The sequence below is a fragment of the Dinoponera quadriceps genome, unplaced genomic scaffold, assembly GCF_001313825.1.
Source record: "Dinoponera quadriceps isolate SergipeBrazil2010 unplaced genomic scaffold, ASM131382v1 scaffold558, whole genome shotgun sequence".
NCBI lineage: Eukaryota > Metazoa > Arthropoda > Insecta > Hymenoptera > Formicidae > Dinoponera > Dinoponera quadriceps.
The window spans coordinates 4,442-24,436 of record NW_014554665.1 but is presented as its reverse complement, the minus strand read 5'-3'; the positions used below and the strand labels follow the sequence as shown (position 1 = coordinate 24,436).

The 19,995-nt window shown below is 39.7% G+C and overlaps 6 protein-coding genes across 6 annotated transcripts; all 6 read left to right on the top strand.

Annotated features, from left to right (window-relative positions):
- Window positions 1-321: 321 nt before the first annotated feature.
- Window positions 322-2,221, top strand: LOC106740663 (odorant receptor 13a-like). The gene is made up of 5 exons (XM_014611926.1): window positions 322-1,118; window positions 1,496-1,595; window positions 1,673-1,783; window positions 1,943-2,098; window positions 2,168-2,221. Exons 1-5 carry the CDS (start codon window positions 322-324, stop codon window positions 2,219-2,221), a joined length of 1,218 nt encoding a protein of 405 aa, XP_014467412.1.
- A 1,296-nt stretch (window positions 2,222-3,517) lies between these two features.
- On the top strand, window positions 3,518-5,517 carry LOC106740662 (putative odorant receptor 85d). The gene is made up of 5 exons (XM_014611925.1): window positions 3,518-4,314; window positions 4,839-4,938; window positions 5,019-5,129; window positions 5,223-5,378; window positions 5,464-5,517. Exons 1-5 carry the CDS (start codon window positions 3,518-3,520, stop codon window positions 5,515-5,517), a joined length of 1,218 nt encoding a protein of 405 aa, XP_014467411.1.
- Window positions 5,518-6,105: 588 nt separating this feature from the next.
- Window positions 6,106-10,868, top strand: LOC106740661. Its single transcript, XM_014611924.1, has 9 exons — window positions 6,106-6,680; window positions 7,045-7,194; window positions 7,303-7,402; window positions 7,502-7,771; window positions 8,909-9,765; window positions 9,957-10,056; window positions 10,145-10,255; window positions 10,527-10,682; window positions 10,815-10,868. Exons 1-9 carry the CDS (start codon window positions 6,106-6,108, stop codon window positions 10,866-10,868), a joined length of 2,373 nt encoding a protein of 790 aa, XP_014467410.1.
- Window positions 10,869-11,599: 731 nt separating this feature from the next.
- On the top strand, window positions 11,600-13,458 carry LOC106740660. The gene is made up of 3 exons (XM_014611922.1): window positions 11,600-12,645; window positions 12,995-13,227; window positions 13,350-13,458. Exons 1-3 carry the CDS (start codon window positions 12,049-12,051, stop codon window positions 13,456-13,458), a joined length of 939 nt encoding a protein of 312 aa, XP_014467408.1. The 5' UTR covers window positions 11,600-12,048.
- A 1,454-nt stretch (window positions 13,459-14,912) lies between these two features.
- On the top strand, window positions 14,913-15,704 carry LOC106740659. Its single transcript, XM_014611921.1, has one exon. The coding sequence runs from the start codon at window positions 14,913-14,915 to the stop codon at window positions 15,702-15,704; it is 792 nt and encodes a 263-aa protein (XP_014467407.1).
- A 1,999-nt stretch (window positions 15,705-17,703) lies between these two features.
- Window positions 17,704-19,827, top strand: LOC106740658 (odorant receptor 13a-like). Its single transcript, XM_014611920.1, has 5 exons — window positions 17,704-18,485; window positions 18,707-18,806; window positions 18,978-19,088; window positions 19,284-19,439; window positions 19,774-19,827. Exons 1-5 carry the CDS (start codon window positions 17,704-17,706, stop codon window positions 19,825-19,827), a joined length of 1,203 nt encoding a protein of 400 aa, XP_014467406.1.
- Window positions 19,828-19,995: the final 168 nt, after the last annotated feature.

Sequence of the window (19,995 nt, the reverse complement as noted above, 5' to 3'; positions counted from 1 at the left end):
TCTCTCTATATCTTCAGCCGACATGGTAGAGCGAAGTGGAAGAAATCAAAAACGTCCCCACGGCGCATGCGTTTCTTGTTGAAATCGCATGTATTTTCTTTGCTATTAAAAGTTCCGTTGATTATAGAAGATCGTCCATGGAAAATCGCAGTGGAAAAAGTCAGGCAAACTTTGTACGCAACTTTGTACGCAGACGCGGGAAGGCAAAACTTTGCACTTGGTTGACTGTCGAAGGATAGGACGCCCGTGTCCGTCACTCATCAAGAACATACGTGTAACGTTATCGAAAAATTATAAGTTACGACAATATTATTCTGGACAATGTCGACGAGCAACGATCGCACACTCTTTCGAAACCTCAACTACAGGTCCGACATCGAGTACGTGGTAAAGGTAGCCAAGACCTTGTTAACACCCGTCGGTATTTGGCCGCTTTACCGCGGTAACTCCACTTCCGATAGAATCAAGACTTTCCTGCAGACTAGCGTAATATTCAGTTTGATGTGCTTTCTGCTCGTTCCGCACGTGATATACACCTTCTTCGATGCGGAGGACTTGACCAAATACATGAAAGTTATTGCCGCTCAGGTGTTTAGTCTGCTCGCCATCATCAAGTTCTGGACGATAATTATCAATAGAGAGGGCATCAGGTATTGCTTGCAACAGATGGAGATACAGTACAGAGATGTGGAATGCGAGGAGGATCGACTGGTGATGATGAAGAACGCCAAAATCGGCAGGCTCTTCACGGTGATTTTTGTGGGATTATCATACGGCGGCGCACTGCCTTATCACATCATCATGCCGTTGTTGGCGGACAGAATTGTGAAGGAAGACAACACGACGCAGATACCTCTACCGTATCTGAGTGATTACATCTTCTTCGTGGTGGAGAACTCGCCATTCTACGAAATCCTCTTCGTCTCGCAAATCCTGATCAGCAGCATCATCCTCTCCACGAATTGCGGCGTTTACAGTTTGATCGCCAATTGCGTGATGCACAGTTGCTGCTTGTTCGAGGTTGTTCGCAGGCAAATAGGGATGGTCCTCAACGATGGGACCAATCACTTGCACGAACGACTCGGCCGAGTAATTGAAAATCATATGCGAGCCATCAGGTGAGAAACATTTTTAAGCATCTTGTATGAATTTTCTTACCATTATAAAATATAAATATTCTTAACATATACAATCAGAAAGGGAAGTAAAAAGCAAGTAAGAGCCAGACGCCGATGTAGAACGAGATCACGTTTAATTTTATTTTTTTTTATTTACTATTGTTAACTTGAAGAGAATCCAAAAAATAAGGACCGAAACATCCCTTCTAGCGTTTAGCTCTTACCTTCTATTTTTCTTCTTGAATTATTCATAATTATTTTATTAGATCGTATAAAATGTGATAAATATAGTAGAAGCAATTAGAACGTAAGGAAAACATTCGTTTTCATGTCTTAATTATGTTAATTTTACTTATGCGTGATAAAATACATCATAGATTCGCTGAGATGATTGAAAAATCATTGAACGTCGTTTTTTTATGCGAAATGGTTGGGTGCACTGTTATTATATGTTTCTTGGAATTTGGAGTAATCAAGGTATATTTCGTTAAATATTATACCCGTGTGATAAAATCTATCTACCAATTTCGTTCATTGCTTCAAGTGCATTTTAGGAATGGGAAGACGGAGAAATCTTAGGTATGAGCACGTATTTCGTTCTAATGACATCGATGTTCGTGAACGTCTATATTATAACATTCATCGGTGATCGTCTTAAAAAAGAGGTAAAGATTCAGCAAAATATTTTTACACTAGAGAATTTATAACTTATGACATTTTATGATATTCATCGTTTCACACATCGCGTATCTGTCGGTAATATAAAAATTAAAAGAAACGTATTAATCGCGATTAGTCGACCGGTATTTATATTTCTGGCATAGAGCGAGAAGGTAGGAGAATCGTCATATTACATCGAGTGGTATGCCTTGCCAACAAAAATCGTAAGCGATTTAATCTTGATGATGACAAGATCAAGCCGCCCGTCAACGTTGACCGCTGCAAAAATATTTGACCTCTCTCTTCAAGGATTCTGCGAGGTGAACTCTCCGCTTTGTCACGTTTATTTGAAAATCAATTAACCAACTCTTAATTACAAAAGTTTACAGGTCTGCAAAACGTCAGCGGCGTACTTCAATTTTATACGAGCGCTGACTGTATAATTCACGAATATCATCGTACAAGATTTATCGACTACCATATATATATATATATATATATATATATATATGTATTATAAGATACATAAAATATGCCATGTTGTCACAATCCCTTCATCGTATATAACATATCTCACTTACCATTTTTTTCAATTTTATTTCAGGAGAACTATCACGCTCTCCAGTCTGTTGAATAATAAATTGTACTGCTATCAGTCATATACGTCACGCAAATCTTCATCCACGAGAGATTCCCTCCGCGAGAAATTTATTGAAACTATACCTCTGAGTTTCGTTTAACTCGAAAATCGCGTGATGCGTATCCTCCGCGTCAAACTTTACCGAAACGTCATTATCGTTTCCCCTCTTCGAAACATGTATTTTTCCTCGAACGTCATCTAAAGATTTTATAAAATCGCGAATAATCTGAAATACCACACATCTCGTAATCATCGTGATTGCAGTAAAATTTGTTCACATGGAGTATGTTCCAAGTAAAATGACTTATCCATGATGACGCTGCTGGTGAAATTGCTGAATCGTAAAAAAGTAAAGTTTTGTCATCAAATTTACATAGACACAGCTGGGAACAAAAATAACAGCTGTCCGCAGATCCCATTTGCATCTCGTATGCTCCGCATACACTTCGCATGACTCGCATTGCATCTATGTGTGATTTACACGGAATATGTAAGTTGCACAGATATCTTCTATTCGCCGTTTGATGATCACTTGTGTGTAATAATCTATAGATTTGAACATTTTTATTAAAAAAAAATTAAAAATAACATAAAAACAGAGAATTACTTTATTACATAATATTCCACAATCTATATAACACGTTAATTTCAAACCCAGTTAAGATTTATTCTTCAGGCAAATTCTAACAATAATAAAAATAACTTACAAATAACATAACATATTTATAATTTATTTATACAAAACGTCAGATATATTTTTGAATCAGATTTACGTTATCGTATCTTCATACTCCGAGCACTGTCGGCACCGATTCTTGATCGCTGCCGACAATGCAACAAAGCTTTCGTCTCTCCGTCCGTCGTTTATTCTACAGCGCCTGCGTGTGCGCTGAAATTACATATATTTTCCTTCCCGTAGAAAAAATGGTGGCGGCGATTCTAGAAGATAACTCTCGTACAAAGTTGCGCGGAAAGCAAACCTTCCGCACGCAGGCGCCCACGGTTAACTCTCGGAGATCGCGTGCGAGCCCTTCAGTCGGAATCGAAAGCACGGTGTGCACGATCCAGCAATTAAGAAAAGGAAATGAAAAACGCGGGAATGTCATCGGTCAGTCGCCGCGCGTTATTTCGGAACATCAATTACAGGTCCGACACGGAGTACGTGGTGAAAGTCGCCAAATTCTTGTTAACACCTGTTGGCATTTGGCCCCTCTACCGGGATGACTCCACGCTCAGTAAAATCAAGACCGCTCTTCAGACGAGCTTCATATTCAGCTTGATGTGCTTTCTGCTTGTGCCGCACATCATCTACACCTTCTTCGACGCGGAGGATCTGACCAGATACATGAAGGTGATAGCCGCCCAGGTGTTCAGTTTGCTCGGCATCATCAAGTTCTGGACGATGATTATCAACAGAGACGCGATCAGGCACTGCCTGCAGCAGATGGAGATACAATACAGAGACGTGGAGTGCGAGGAAGACCGAATGGTGATGGTCAGAAACGCCAAGGTTGGCAGGCAGTTCACAATGATGTATATGGGATTGTTATATGGCGGAGCGTTGCCTTACCACATAATTATGCCGTTGGTAGCGGACAAGATCGTCAAGGAGGACAACACGACGCATTTGCCATTGCCATACCTCAGCGACTATATCTTCTTCGTGGTGGAGAACTCGCCGTTTTACGAGATCCTCTTTGTGACGCAGATTCTCTTCAGTACCATCATCCTCTCCACGAACTGCGGCGTTTACAGTTTAATCGCCACCTGCGTGATGCACGCCTGCTGTTTATTCGAGGTCGCGCGCAGGCAACTGGAAACGATAGTCATAAGTGGCACCGATAACTTGCACGAAGGGTTCAGTCGAGTAATCACGCAACACATGCGAGCCCTCAGGTCGGGAAGAATTTTTTCAACTCTCGTCATTTGCAATTAATTCGTAATTTCGGCACATGTTTAGTGTTGTGGCGAAAAAATGTGTTAGCTTTGTGATGAAAAATAATCAACATTAAATTAATATTATCGAGACGATGGAAGATAACGTAGATAAAACGGGGCTTTACGTAAAGGAAATAAACAGAAAAGTGCCAGATTCAAATATAAGTAATTATTCCAAAATTTTTAGCAAATTTTTGCTTCGATTAAATCAATTTTATTTAGATCAAGTAAATATTTTATTTGAGTAATTTATTTGAAAAATATTTTATATGGATCGAGTAAATATTATTTGATTCAGTGAAAAACTTTTGCTAAGGAATATTGAAGTAATTGTTTATTTAAATCTAACACTTTTTTCTGCGTATAACTTTTTTTATGCGATTTATGTGTGTGTGTTGCAGTACAATTGCTTGCAACTCGTGTCTTGATTTTATTAACAAAAACTACATTGATTTTTAACGCGGTAATGACATTTAATACAGATTTGTCGAAATGATCGAAAATTCATTAAATATCGTCTTTCTGTCGGAAATGGTCGGATGCACCATTATAATATGTTTCCTTGAGTACGGAGTCTTGAAGGTAATTTGAGATTCCCTCATTACCGATTTATTGTATAAAAGTCAGATCGCGTACCTTCTTTTCATGCGAGCTTACTCCAGGAATGGGAGGACAATAAATTATTCGGCATGGTCATATACTTCATCCTAATGATCTCCATTTTGGTGAACGTCTTCACCTTATCGGTTATCGGCGATCGTCTTAAAGAAGAGGTAAGCGCTATGCGGATCGTTATTATTTTAACGAATAATCATTACGGTGCTGGTCAAACGGACTTATATCTAATATCTTTTGCGATCGAAAAGAGCGAGAAGGTCGGGGAGACGTCGTATTTCATCGACTGGTACACAATGCCGGCCAAAAACGCGAGCAATCTAATTATGGTGATGGTCAGGTCGAACCGTCCGTCAACCTTGACAGCTGCCAAGATGTTCGACATCTCTCTTCAAAGTTTCTGCGACGTGAGTAGAACTCTACGTCGCTCTGAGTTAACCTGCGAGTTCAAGTTTTCGGCTGTCCGTCTGAGCACTTTACGAATGTTCACAGGTATGCAAAACATCAGCGGCGTACTTCAACTTCATTCGAATGGTCGCGTCATAAGACGCCACTGTACACAAACATCAGCCAAAATATCGACTATCTCATAACATACTAATTTCGTACCTTCACTCAATCAAATACAACACTCATCATCTTACGTTTGCGCGTAGGTCACTTTATCACAGAACCGAGGCAACGTTTGTGAGTCAGACGACGAGCGGTCTGGCGCGTCGCCAGCTGTTCGTCAAGATAACATTCAGTACCACGACACGAACTCTCGGTCGCGGATCTCCCCTTTCGCGAAAAGAAGCGCGATCACAGCGAACAACTGCGAACTGTAACTCCGAGTTAGCCGACGACTAACTTTGCAGCCGCGCAGTGAGGCGCGTGCCCTTCGCATTTTCAAGTTTCTCGAAGCGTCATTAGTATCCCCCCGCTTATGACTACACTTTTTCTTTCCATACTCCTCGCCGAGACTTTCTACAAAGTGCACGTCACGAATAGTCGAGGTGCGCTCTAATCATCACGGTCGGAAGACCGCCACAAGTGCATCTTGCGCATGCTTAGCAACAAGCCCGTGACCATCAAGCTGACTACCAATCATCTAGTTGTCATTAAGGTCGCGGACTACGCGACACAGCGGCCGCAATGATGGGCAAGTCAAAACCGACGCACGGCGACCCACAGCTTCTGGATTTTCATTACGCCGCTCAAGTTAGCTTGTGTTTGTTGAAGCCGATCGGCGTCTGGCCGTTGAGGCAAGAGGACACCGCGTTGGGAACGGTCGTGCGCGCCTCGTCGATCTTCCTCGCCACGTTTCTCCAGCTCTTCATGATCATCCCGTGGATCGTTTACATATGTACCGCGCAATGCGACTTTTACGAGATCCTCAGGACCGCATGTCCGCTGATCTTCTCTGTCACGGTTTTCCTGAGATACCTGCTGTTGCTGTTCCACCAAGACGAGATCAAATTCTGCATCGAACGCGTTGCCGAAGACTGGCGTAACGTCACGCTAGCCGAAGATCGCGAGATCATGTTGGCGTACGCTAAATCGGGACGTTGGTTTGGAATGATCTCGGTGTCCTTCATGTTCGGCAGCGGTCTACTTTACTGCATCGTGCCCCTCGTGGCGCCGCCGATCGTTTCCGTGGACAACGTGACGATCCGACCGTTTCCCAACCCCTGCGAACTGCTCATACTGGACGCCCAGGTCAATTCAATGTACGATGTTGGATTTTTCATTCGTTAAATTGAAACCTGAAAATTGCGTTCGTGTCATGCCTTCGATTTTACAATTGAGATGCCCATGGTTCTGTTTTAAAAAAACAAGAAAATGCTCGTGTTTCAGTTTCTCTTCTTCACGGAATATATTAAAGGAATCTTTTAAGAGTCAATGTTTGGCCTAAATAATTTGTGAGCGGGAAACATTATCATGTATCATTGCACAATTATGTTATATATGATATATTGACATATTTGATGATATATTGCTTGACGTGCAGGCCAGCCCAGTTTACGAAACGGTATACGTAATGGAATCTCTGTCATGTTTCACTTTGTTCACTGTGTTCTGCGGCACTTGCAGTTTAACTGCCAAATTTGTTACTCACGTGTGCGGCCAGTGTGAGATACTGACGTATTTCTTCGACGAGTTGGTCGACGGCGGTGATCGAAATCAAGGTACCATCGATCAGAGGATCGCCACCGCGGTAATATATCATCTACGAATTCTCAGGTGAGCATATTATCATCATTTATCCACCACCACCGCTGTTATCATTTCTTTATCTTCAAGTCTCGGTCCTCCTCGATTTGCAATGTTGTGAGTTGCGTAATATTCCAGATTCGTTGCCGACGTCGACAAAGTAATGAACGAAATATGTTTAGCAGAATTCTTAAATGCTTCGAGTAATATATGCTTACTCGGATATTATGTAATTATGGTACGTTCGTTGATCAGCGCCTCCGAAAGATAATGAAGATACAAATGCTGGTTATTGTAATTTTTATAAACTGCATTTCTAATACTGTTGTATATGCAGGACTGGAAAAATCAAGAATCGATGTTACAGATTTCCACGTACTTCCTCGCCTTCATATCCATTACTTTTAATATATATATCTTTTGCCATATCGGCGAAATGCTCGTGGAACAATGCCAGAAGGTAGGCACTAAATGTTACGCGATCGAGTGGTATCGATTGCCGCATAATAAGGCGCGCAGCTTGCTTTTTTCGATTCTTATGTCAAATTATCCGATTGAGCTTACCGCCGGCAAGATGCTGACGATGACCATGAGCAGTTTCTCTAATGTAAGTGAATCTAATGAAACAGATAATTTCGAATTAAATTAACATTATGAATTTCGAAAATCGCAAGTAATAACGATGTAATATTCTTTAGATTTTAAGAACTTCAATGGCGTACTTCAACTTGCTTCGCGAAGTTTCCTTGTGAGGAGTCATGTAAATACGTTTTGTAGAACTCTTAACAAGAAATGATTAATATTAATGTATTATAAGTCACATATCGAGGAGATTGTATATCAATGTTATTAAGTATCTATGAAAGGGAGAAACTAATTAAATAATATAATTTATGAGAAATAATATAGAATAATGTGACATTTACAGAGAAAAAGTGAGAGTTAACACAAATCACGAAGTTATATAAAAGACCTGCGCGATTGGCATATTGCAGAGCTTTTCGAGGAAAATATTAGAAAAGATCAGAATTATTTACTATCAGTAACTTGACGATTTTTCCCGGGCAGAAGTTTCCTCTGATACAGTCCTCGCAGTCATCCCTTTTACCTCATTGTGTTTGAATCGCTGTTGTTTCCCTGCAAACTTTAAACCAAACATATTACAAAATACAAATTGCGAGTCATCATAGTCGCAACTTTGGAATTTTTAACAATGGATCGAAATATCAAGCGTCTGTTCTTGTGTGATGAAAATAATAATTTTACTATTTACAACGTGTAGAAATTCTGTTTACCAATAAATCTCGACAAAATGTTGCTTGATAGTGTCATCGAACTGTTCGTTTTTCCCCTCTTCGAATGTAATTCACTTTGCAACTGATATTTCGAGTTACGAAGTCAAAGTTTTCACGTACGGCGTACTGCACCACCTGGCGCTGTCGCGTGCAAGATCTCACTTGCGAAACTTTCTTCAATGATTATCTTAAATGCATCCTGGAGCTTTTCAATGTTTAATGTGCGCAAGCGCGTGTTGCGACCGAGAAATGCGACATCGTGTCTCCTACGAACTTGCGTTCAACAATCATGATTTAACTTGCGAGTAGCGAACTCGAGCCGAACAAATCCGGACCTCCTTCATTTTCGACTCGAGAGGACAACTGAGCGTTTCGGTCTAATATTTTTGCTCGTTTCTTCTCTCTACCGTTATCGTAGATACTAACTTCCAGTATCTCAATATTATCAGAATAACAAGGACATATTGCCTTGGCTTTCAATTGTGGAGAAATCTCACGACCGCGCCAGAATTACCAGGATGATAGTCCGCAATGTATATTATCAGAAGGACGTGAGATACGTCCTCGAACAGACTCACATCGTGCTTCGCGTGCTCGGCATCTGGCCGTTGACCGACAGACGGCCAACCACGATTGAAAAGTTATCAAGTATTTTCCGCGTGATCATCTGTTACTTTTTCCTCAATTGCGACCTGCTGCCGGGTGTGCTTTATTACATATTTTCCGACGACGATACGATCGTGAAGGTGAAAGTGATGCCGCCTATTCTGTACTCGATTATGGCGATCACCAAGTACAGCAATTTTTTAATCTTCGGACGCGAGATCAGGCGTTGTTTAAGGTACGTCAAGGAGGATTGGAAAACGATGCTCATCGGGGATGCAAGGGACATGATGATGGCTAATGCAAGTACCACTAGACGGCTGTTCACCATATGTTGCGCGTTCATGTATTGCGGCGGGGTCTCCTATAATACGATAGTGCCATTGTCGAGGGGGAAGATAGTCACCGATCAGAACGTCACGATCAGAGCGCTATCCAGTCCCGGTTATTACGTTTTCTTCGATCCGCAGAGCAGCCCGGGCTACGAGCTGGTGTTTCTTTCGCAGTGCCTTTGCGGCCTCGTCATGTACACGATTACGGTGACGACTTGCGGCTTAGCCGCGTTCTTCGTGCTACATGCGTGCGTTCAGATGGAGATCTTGATGCGACTAATGAAAGATCTTATCGACGAGAGCGAATCTAGGCAGAAGGATGTCGTTCCGAAACTGATTACTATAATCGAACATCAGATAAGGGTGCGAAAGTAAGTCTTCTATTTTATCATGTCTTGTTATCTCGGTTATATATGAGCGACGACAAGTAGGATTGCAGAATGTACAAAGGCACATATTTTATAGATATTTATAATTTTCGTGAATGTTGCACGTTATTCGTTCGCCCCTCTTCATCGCTACTTCTCACGACTAACTCAAGGATGTGATAATTGAATTTTAGTTTTTTGAATCTAGTGGAAACTACCTTACGCTACGCTAACTTAGTCGAAATAGTAGGATGCACCACAATCATATGTCTTGTGGGCTACTGTATGATAGGGGTACGCAAAACGAATAAATGCACCCTGTCCTAGTGTATTCTTAGCGAACATGTCAATGTTCGCGATTACAACTTAATTTCATTCTCAGGAGTGGGAAGATAAAAACCTGACGGCCCTGATTACGTACGTAACTGTTCTCGTGTCCGTTTTTATTAACATTTTTACTTTGTGTTATATCGGGGAATATGTGAGGACGCAGGTAATCTTGTAATTCAATTACTCGATACTTTCATATGATACATTTCGTAAGATAAGCGATACGATTTCGGGCACAATGATAAACTCTTTGTGGTAAATTATTCATTGCTAGAAAAAATTCCATCTTCATACACAGTAGTGTATACTCTCGCAATTTTCATTGTACATTAAACATATATATTTCCTTTAACATTCACATTCACAGTGATCTTTTAAGTAAATGTAAAGATGCTGCTTCCCAGCTATGATACACTCTTAATAATTTGTGGCAGGCAGAAGAAGTGTATTTAAGTTTTTGTACGCTCGAATGGTATCGTCTTCCGACTAACGTAGCGCGAGATATGATATTAGTGATAATGGCGTCAAGCGTCCCACCAAAAGTTACAGCTGGGAGTATCATCGATTTATCCCTCAGGACATTCGGTGACGTAAGCAATGGTATTATGTTTATTTAACAAAGTTGTGAGAAGGAAAAATAACTGACAAGTGACTTTAAGATTTTCCAGTATTAAACGATTTAATAATAAACGACTACTCAAAAACTCGACCCATCATTTTAGGTAATTAAATCTTCTGTAGTTTATTTGAACATACTTCGACAAGTTACCGAATAAATAACAAAATAGAAAGCCAAAGATGGATATATTCAATTTCTACATAACAAGGCAATATATGTATATTTTAATATGTTGACAAAGATTTATTATTGTTATTATAAATTAGCAATAAATGTAAAAGCAATTAAAAAGAAACTAAAATATTCTTGAAAAGTGAGTATAAAATATTGCTGTAATCGTACAACAAATACTAACTTAAACTTGTCACAGATCACCGCTCAATATACAAGGTATATAAATAATATTATTATATTACGAAACATTCGTTACTGTTACGAAGCAAATGTACCAATTTTATGCGCTGTCTTTCCTAAGTATAATCGTCAAGATCACAAGCACACACTATTGCTTGCTGTCAACGTCCTACGGGTGCAATTGCAAGTTTTGATATAGGGAGGAACAAAATTATAAAATAATAATTTGGAATCACTTGTAGTTCTAATTTTAATTCTTTGAAAAAGGAGTACATGCGTCGACGAACAGAAGAATATTTTCCATGAAATGCAATTTCGACCGGAGGTTGAATAAATTGGTTTGCAAATTTGTTCAACTTACCTACGAAGATCACCGCTGGAAAGATTTGGGTCATAGATGGCTCATGGATTTATCATTCAAAACATTTGGTGATGTAAATGAATAAGGTTAATATATTACAAGCTACATTTTCCAGAAAATTCTCTATTTTATTAATCATCTGCGAAAGAAACTCTGGATCCAGTAATATAATTTGTTAAGAATAATATAGAATTGACATTCGTAAAGAAAAAGTAAGAGTTGACGCAAACCATAAAGTTGTACAAAAGATCTTCATGATCGACATATTGCAAAGCTTTTCGTGAAAAACATCGGAAAACACCAGAATTACGTATATTATCAAAGTAACTTTACGATTTTCCCCGAGCAGAGAAGTTTCCCCCGATACCGTGACACAGCCACTTCTTTCATCCGTTCGCGGTATGTTCAAATCGCAGCTGCTGTTTCCCTATAAACTTTTAATCGAATATATTACAAAATGCAAATTGCGAATGTCATCAAAGCGACTTTCATGCGCGACCGTAGCGACGGAGACTGGCGAGTTCATCGCATGGGCCGCGCATGCTTCTTGCCAGGAAATCCGCATTTCTGATTTCGCGATCGGCAGTCAGGATCGAGCCGGTGGCGGCATTACGTTATGGAAATGGTCGACTGTGGACGAAAAAACGCGCACACGCTCGTCGGTGACGCTACGGGGCAGAATAAGTCGCATGTCGCGGACTTTTATTATGCTATCCAGATAAGCGTTTGCCTGCTGAAGCCGATCGGTGCTTGGCCGCTATCCGACGACGAGACCTCGAGATCCAAGATCGCTTTGCACAAGGTCTTGATGACAATCGCCATATCCCTTCAAATTTTCACCATCGTGCCGTGGATTGTGCTTATCGTCAAAGAGAAATGGGGTATTATCCTGATACTTCGTACGATGTGCCCGCTAATTTTCACGGTGACGATTTTCGCGAGGTACGTTCTACTGCTGTGGCATCAGCATCAGCTGAAATCCTGCGTCGTTTGCGTCGCCGACGACTGGCGACACGCGATATTCTCTGAGGACCGAGAGATCATGTTGGCAAATGCTAGACTAGGTCGCACGTTCGGTATCGTTTCCGTGGTCTTCATGTTCAGTTGCGGTATACTGTTCTATATGCTACCGTTGGCCTTACCTAACATAATCACTGAGGACAACGTCACCATAAGATTGCATCCGTCGCCCTGCGAATTCCTCGTATTTGATTCCCAGGTAAAACTTCCGATCCAACTCGCAAGGTGAGTCATATCGTTACTTGGTATTTCCTGATCATATTACTTTCCTGTTCCTTTAAAAATCATATTATTAAACATATATAACTGCATTTTTATTAAAATTTCTTAATATTCAATTTCATTTGATGTCATATATAAGATAATATATATATAGATAATATTCCATTTTCACTTATGATATTGATAGATTCTTAAAGATTTTTTATATTTAAGTTGAATGAAATGTGTGTTAAGAGGCAATGGAATAACATATTGAAATCTTTGCATTGATAAGTTTCTATTATATTTTACATACTTGTTATTTGAATCGTTCTGTTGTCGTATAGGCCAGCCCTGCATATGAGATCGTATACTGCTTGCAATTTTTGTCCGGTTTCACTGTCTACAGTGCGTTCTGCGGTATTTGCAGCTTAATGGCACATTTCGTCACGCACATATGCGGCCAATGTGACATATTGGGTGCTTTCTTCGAGGAAACTGTCGACGGTGGTAAGCACAATGGCGCTTCTATCGACGGTCGAATTGCTACTGCAGTGAGCCGACATCTGCGTCTGTTAAAGTAAGTAGGACATTGGAAAAATTTATCGCAACCGTTATATTTAACTGCAATGATTCGGTGTCATAAACTTATAATTCGTAGCGACACTTTGAATTTTCACGGATTTTTCCACGATTTTCTAGAATGGTTTCTAATGTGAGTGGCTTATTCACCGAGATATGTCTCATGGAATTCATAAATGCTTCGTGTAACATATGTCTTCTTGGCTACTACATTATAACCGTACGTTAAATAATCTCCGTAAAAATTCTGTAGCGATTTAAATGGGATTTATACGTATCGAGGCTGTTCAAGTTCCTTAGAGGAATATCGGTACTGCAATTATACATTTTTTTCTTGATTCACAGGACTTGAATAACAATGAATCATTTATACAAATTTCCATGTACGTCTTTGCACTCGCGTCGATTATTTTTAATGTATTTATATTCTGCTATATCGGTGATCTGCTCACAGAGCGTTGTCAGATGGTGGGTACTACTTGCTATGCGACCGAATGGTACCGAATGCCTCCCAAGAAAGCGGTTGAATTCGTCCTGCCGATCACGATATCTCGATACCCAACCGCGATCACTGCCGGGAAAATGATGACGATGACTCTGAGCACATTCTCTGACGTGAGTAATGTCGGTTTGGGTTTTATGTAACACATAATTAATATATCGGAGCATAGCAGTTCCGAGTTTCATACCGATTACATTAATCTGTTAATTATTGACGTTAATCTCCCTAAGCTATGTGTTACGATATTACAGTGAGATGTTTATAAAGTAAACTTTTATAAAGTTTTCAAATAAGACTTCTATCTAGAAAAGGTCTCTAATCTTTGTACTAAGAACGGGATATTGTGTCGCAGATTTTGAAGACGTCAATGGCGTATTTTAATTTGCTCCGTGAATTTTCCTCGCGAGACGCTGTGAGAACGTAAACGTGCTGAGACGACATTTCGAAAATTATTGCTGTATTTGAAACAGCTGTATTAAAATTATTTTAAGTAACTCCAGGAAAATCACGTGTTAGTACAGCACTTGATAAATTATTTCCCTTGTTAAAACGCAAAGATATAAATAAAGAATTTATAACAATCGATTGCATTGGCTGCCAAAAGATATTCCTCTATGATAAAAATCATAATTTTACTGTCAAGAGTAAATAAGAATTCTATTTACCAATAAATCTCGATGTAATGTTGCTTAATAGAACCGTCGACGTGTTCTTTTTCTTTACCCTCCTCGAAAGTTACTCACTTCGAAAGTAATATTTCGAGTTACAAAGTCAAAGTTTCCACGGTATTTACTGCTGCAAGCGCACCTGTCGAAGTCACGTCGCGTGCAAGATCACTCGCAAAACTCGCTTCAATGATTGAATGCATCCTGCGTAGCTTTTCAATTTATAATGCTCGCATGCGCATGTCGCGACCGAGACATGCGACATTATGTCTCCTGTGAGTCAGCGATCAACAACCAGGACTTAACTTGAAAGCAGCAAACTCGAGCCATGTACAAATCGAACGAAGCCGAATGTCCCTCACTTTAACTCTAACTGAGCATTTTGGTTTGGCGTTTTTGCTCGTTCGTTTTTTCCAACGCTGTCGCAGATCAATTTTACAATAATTTCAACATTACAAAAACTTACCGTCCCGGCCTTAAATCGTAGAAAAATTTCACGACCTTGTAATTATCAAGATGATAATCAATAATGTACATTATCGGGAGGATGTGAAATACGCTCTTCAGCAGAGTCGCATCGTACTTCGCACACTCGGTATCTGGCCGTTGACCGATAGACGGCCAAATACGATCGAAAAGATATCAAATATTCTCCTCGTGTTCATCTGCTACTTTTTCCTTCATTGCGACATGGTGCCGGGTGTGCTTTACTACGCGTTCTCTGACGACGAGCCGATAGTAAAGGTGAAGATGATGTCACCTATTCTGTACTCGATCATGGCGATCGCCAAGTACAGTAACTTACTAACATTCGGTGGTGAGATCAGACGTTGTTTGCGGTACATCAAGGAGGACTGGCGAACGATGCTAATCGGGGACGCGCGAGACCTGATGATGATCAAAGCGAGTACCAGCAGACGGCTCTTCACCATATGTTGCACGTTCATGTATTGCGGTGGAGTCTCCTACAATACGATAGTGCCATTGACGACAGGGACGATCGTTGACGATCAGAACGTTACAATCAGATGGCTATCCTGTCCTGGTTATTACGTTTTCTTCGACCCGCAGAACAGCCCGGCCTATGAAATCGTGTTTCTTCTGCAATGTCTTTGCGGCCTCGTCATGTACACGATTACGGTGACGATTTGCGGCTTAGCCGCGCTCTTCGTGTTGCACGCGTGTGCTCAGATGGAGATCTTGATGCGATTGATGAGAGATCTTGTTGACAAGAGCAACTCTGGGCAGAAGGACGTCGCTGCAAAACTGGCTACTATAATTGAACAGCAGATAAGGATACGAAAGTAAGTTCTCCTATTTTATCATATTATGTAATTTTGGTCATGCATGAACAGGATTGAAGTTATTTTATAGATTGTAGACATTTTATAGATATTTATAATTTCGGACATTGCTTGTTTTTAACGCGTTTTAACCGCTATTTGACTAAATCGGGAACGTGCCTGATTGCTTTATTGCATTTTAGTTTCTTACTGCTGGTGGAAGCTACATTGCGCTACAGTAGCTTAGTCGAAATAATGGGGTGTACCATAATCATATGTCTTTCTGGATATTGTGTAATAATGGTATGCAAAACGAATAAATGCATACTATCCGAGTGTAGTTTTAGCGAATGTACCAATGATCGCGACTACATATCAGTTTCATTCTCAGGAATGGGAAGATAAAAATATGACAGCTCTGATTTCATACATAGCTGGTCTCGTGTCTGTTATTATTAACATATTTATTTTGTGTTATATCGGGGAATACGTGACGACGCAGGTAATCTTATAATTAAACAACTTCATATTTTCATATATGTTTATTTTGTAAGATAAGCAATATCATTTTGGACACAGAAATGAGCTCATTCGGTGAACTGTTAATTGTTAAATAAGTTCCACTTTCATATAGTAATATATATTTTTACAATTTTTATTGGATTAAACATACATATTTTTATTTTATATTCTAATTATTGTTTCTTAAGCGGAAATAAAAACGTTGGTTTTCAAGTTACGATAATAATATTTATGACAGGCTCAATCATTTATGACAGGCAGAAGAGGTAAATTTGACTTTTTGTACGCTCGAATGGTATCGTCTTCCGACGAATATAGTGCGAGATATGATATTAGTGACAATGGCGTCAAACGTCCCGTCAAAACTTACCGCGGGGAGAATCATGGATCTATCTTTCAGAACATTCGATGACGTAAGTAACGATATTACTTATATTCCACAGAGTTTCGGAAATGAAACAATAATTGATAAGTGATCTTCCAGTAGCAAATGATGTCACAAACGGCTGTTCAAAAGCACGAAAATAAATTTTTAGGTGATTAAATCTTCTCTAGTCTATTTGAACATGCTTCGACAACTTACCGCATAAATAACAAAAAATAGAAAACCAGAGATGTAATGTTGAATTTCTACATAACAAGGCAATATGTATATTTTAATATGTTGACGAAGATTTGTTATTGTTATTGTACATTAGCAATAAATGTAAAAGCAATTAAAAAGATTTACTTACTAAAGTAAGTATTCATGAGAAAGTAAGTATGAAATATTACTGTAACTATACAACAAGTACTAACTCAAACATGTCACATACTATCGTTAAATATACAAGAATATTACATATAAGAACAATATTATTACATTACGAAATTCCGTTATAAGAAATAAACATGCCAAATTTATACGTGGTTTCTTCTATATAATCTACGAAATATTTTCTTCTAACACTTATCGTAGCAAGTGAGACCTCCTACGGAAATAAACGTAATCTCACTTTTTATTCAATTCAACAACGCGTTTTGCGTAAAATCGAAGTCACCACGTTCGTTGAATTTCGCACCCAAGAAAGTCGAGATATTCTATATTATGCAATCGGAACTATTGCTCGCTGTCAACGTCCTACGGCTACAATTGTGAGTTTCGATTCAGGAAAGAGCAAAGTTGAAGTCACTTGTATTTCTGATTCTTTGAAAAAAGGATACACGGGCCGGCGACTAGAAAAGATATTTTCCGCGAAAAGCAACCTCGACTCTCGCGGGGATTGACTAAGTTGGCATGCGAACTTGGCCGCTCTCAAACTTTCTCCCTTTCACGCAACATTTGAATCTTTAAGGCGCGCAAGCGCGGCCGAACGGCAAATTTACTTTATTGCCGGCTTTTTCTCGCAACGGTCAGTCGTAATCCAGCACGCGTCAAGATTTAATGCTGTTCTTGGTAATTCGCGACGGCTCGCGTCAGCAAGTGACTCTCCAGCGCGCGACGATCTGCAACACGAAGAAGCATGCCGTTCAACGAACACTATCACGATGATATAATGTACATCACGCAAATGACACGTAACGTTCTGGGTCTGCTCGGGGTCTGGCCGTCCATCAACCGGAAGAGATCCATCGGTGAAAAGTTCCGCAAGTTTGTCCAGATCACAATCTCCTACGCTCTCCTCTACTGCGTTTTGATTCCCGGCCTCCTCTTCTGGCTAATCGAGCAGAGGACGCGCGTACGAATTCAAACGATCCCTCTGATCTTCTACGGCTTCATGGCCACCAGTAAATATGGCAACTTGATATTTCGTGAAGGGCAGATCAAGCGTTGCCTGAAACACATCGAGGAGGACTGGAAGAACACGATGAGCGTGGACGCGCGGGACACGATGATCGAATCCGCGAAGACCGGTAGACGCTTGGTCGCGCTTTGCGGGGCCTTCATGTATGGCAGCGGACTCTCCTTCCGCTCGATCTTGCCGTTGTCCAAAGGGAAGATCGTCACCCCGCAGAACCTCACGATCAAACCCTTGCCTTGTCCAGCTTATTTCGTTTTCTTTGATATTCAAGTCAGCCCTGCTTACGAGACGATCTTTCTCATTCAGTTTTTGTCCGGCATAGTTACCTATTCGATAACGGTGGGTATGTGCGGTCTCGCGGCTGTCTTCGCGATGCACGCTTGCGGCCAGCTGAAGATTCTGATGGAGCTGATGAGAAGTCTGGTTGAAGAGCGGTGGGAAGAGAAATATGACGTGGACAGAAGACTGGCCGAAATGGTCGAGCATCAAATAAGAGTACGAAAGTGAGTTAAAACTTCGAGTATGCATACAAATTGTATCATTTATTAGCCACGATCGTCCACTTAAGGCTTAGCATCAAATAACCATAATTATACTCGTTCATAAAAATTCGTACGATATTCTACATATTGATTATATCTATTTTTATAATTTCGTTTCTCTTTTTTACGTATACACGAGCACAGAAAATGTTGATTTGATGTCATTGATAATTACATTTCAGCTTTTTGCAATTGGTAGAGCATACTCTACAACAAGCATGTTTGATCGAATTAATGGGGTGCACGATAATCGTCTGCATTCTGGGATATTGTATAATAATGGTTTGTAATATTACATATTACGCACGGGAATTATGCTTCAGGAAAATAGTGTTTCAGCAAACGTTATGCATAAAAGTACATTTGTGCGTGTTAATTTGTTTATCCACAAAAATTTATTTAAAATTTTCCGTAACTACAAATAGCGTATTATATAATACATTAAATTTATAGGAATGGGAGAATAGCAACCCGATAGCTATGTGCTCCTATTTTATAACAATTACATCTCTAATGATAAACATGTTCTTGTTTTGTTACACTGGTGAGCAGCTCACTGTACAGGTAAGTTTACACTAATCAGAGATTCTTCTAATGGACGAGGATGCTATATGATAAATATTTGCTCATGCATGTATGTCATAATTTCACTTTTAAAGGAATATCGGTGATGACACGATTTTTTAATATTGTTGGAAGAATATTGTTATGGATTCATACAATTTTTCTACATGTATTTGACAATAATAATAATAACAGGCGGAGAAAGTAGCTAGTACATCGTGCGATCTCGAGTGGTACCGTCTTCCGGATAAAAAGGCGCGCGGGATCGTGCTGGTGATGATCATGTCGAATTCACCCACGAAGATCACTGCTGGAAAGATCATGGACCTATCATTCAAGACATTTGGTGATGTAAGATTTAATCGAACGATTTCACGTACTTGTTTATAGATCTGCAATTATAACACAACAGCTACATTCATTATCCATCGTTTATTGTGACAATTATGAAAATATTAAATTATTTTTTCATCAACATGTTATAGCGAGTTTATATATATATATACATATATATAAAAGAGAGAGAGAGAGAGAGAGAGAGAGAGAGAGAGAGAGAGAGAGAGAGAGAGAGAATACCATATTTTATAAATATCTTCTACGTGTTAAACAAGTTGAAACTTGACGCACCAGGGATGCTGTATTTCTTAAAGTAATAATTTAATAACCGCGCAATATTATATTTCAGGTTGTTAAAGCATCTGTAACGTATTTTAATATGCTGCGCAATGTCGCCGACTAAATTTTCCTACTCCGTCCGACGAAACTATACAAATATCGAATCTTGTGTATCCGCAACATAGAAGAATGAAATGCAACAAGCATTCTGTGATGTACATATTTACTTATTATATATAAACATATATATATATATATATATATATATATATATATATATATATATATGCTC

Coding starts and splice junctions, on each gene's coding strand:
- LOC106740663 (XM_014611926.1), top strand. CDS start 322: ATGTCGACGAGCAACGATCGCACACTCTTTCGAAACCTCAACTACAGG. Junction 1,119..1,495: donor AATCATATGCGAGCCATCAG/GTGAGAAACATT, acceptor AATACATCATAG/ATTCGCTGAGATGATTGAAA. Junction 1,596..1,672: donor TGGAATTTGGAGTAATCAAG/GTATATTTCGTT, acceptor AGTGCATTTTAG/GAATGGGAAGACGGAGAAAT.
- LOC106740662 (XM_014611925.1), top strand. CDS start 3,518: ATGTCATCGGTCAGTCGCCGCGCGTTATTTCGGAACATCAATTACAGG. Junction 4,939..5,018: donor TTGAGTACGGAGTCTTGAAG/GTAATTTGAGAT, acceptor AGCTTACTCCAG/GAATGGGAGGACAATAAATT. Junction 5,130..5,222: donor GCGATCGTCTTAAAGAAGAG/GTAAGCGCTATG, acceptor GCGATCGAAAAG/AGCGAGAAGGTCGGGGAGAC.
- LOC106740661 (XM_014611924.1), top strand. CDS start 6,106: ATGATGGGCAAGTCAAAACCGACGCACGGCGACCCACAGCTTCTGGAT. Junction 7,772..8,908: donor CCATGAGCAGTTTCTCTAAT/GTAAGTGAATCT, acceptor CAATATTATCAG/AATAACAAGGACATATTGCC. Junction 10,057..10,144: donor TGGGCTACTGTATGATAGGG/GTACGCAAAACG, acceptor TTTCATTCTCAG/GAGTGGGAAGATAAAAACCT.
- LOC106740660 (XM_014611922.1), top strand. CDS start 12,049: ATGGTCGACTGTGGACGAAAAAACGCGCACACGCTCGTCGGTGACGCT. Junction 12,646..12,994: donor TCCTCGTATTTGATTCCCAG/GTAAAACTTCCG, acceptor GTTGTCGTATAG/GCCAGCCCTGCATATGAGAT. Junction 13,228..13,349: donor CGACATCTGCGTCTGTTAAA/GTAAGTAGGACA, acceptor ACGATTTTCTAG/AATGGTTTCTAATGTGAGTG.
- LOC106740659 (XM_014611921.1), top strand. CDS start 14,913: ATGATAATCAATAATGTACATTATCGGGAGGATGTGAAATACGCTCTT.
- LOC106740658 (XM_014611920.1), top strand. CDS start 17,704: ATGCCGTTCAACGAACACTATCACGATGATATAATGTACATCACGCAA. Junction 18,486..18,706: donor CATCAAATAAGAGTACGAAA/GTGAGTTAAAAC, acceptor ATTACATTTCAG/CTTTTTGCAATTGGTAGAGC. Junction 18,807..18,977: donor TGGGATATTGTATAATAATG/GTTTGTAATATT, acceptor TTAAATTTATAG/GAATGGGAGAATAGCAACCC.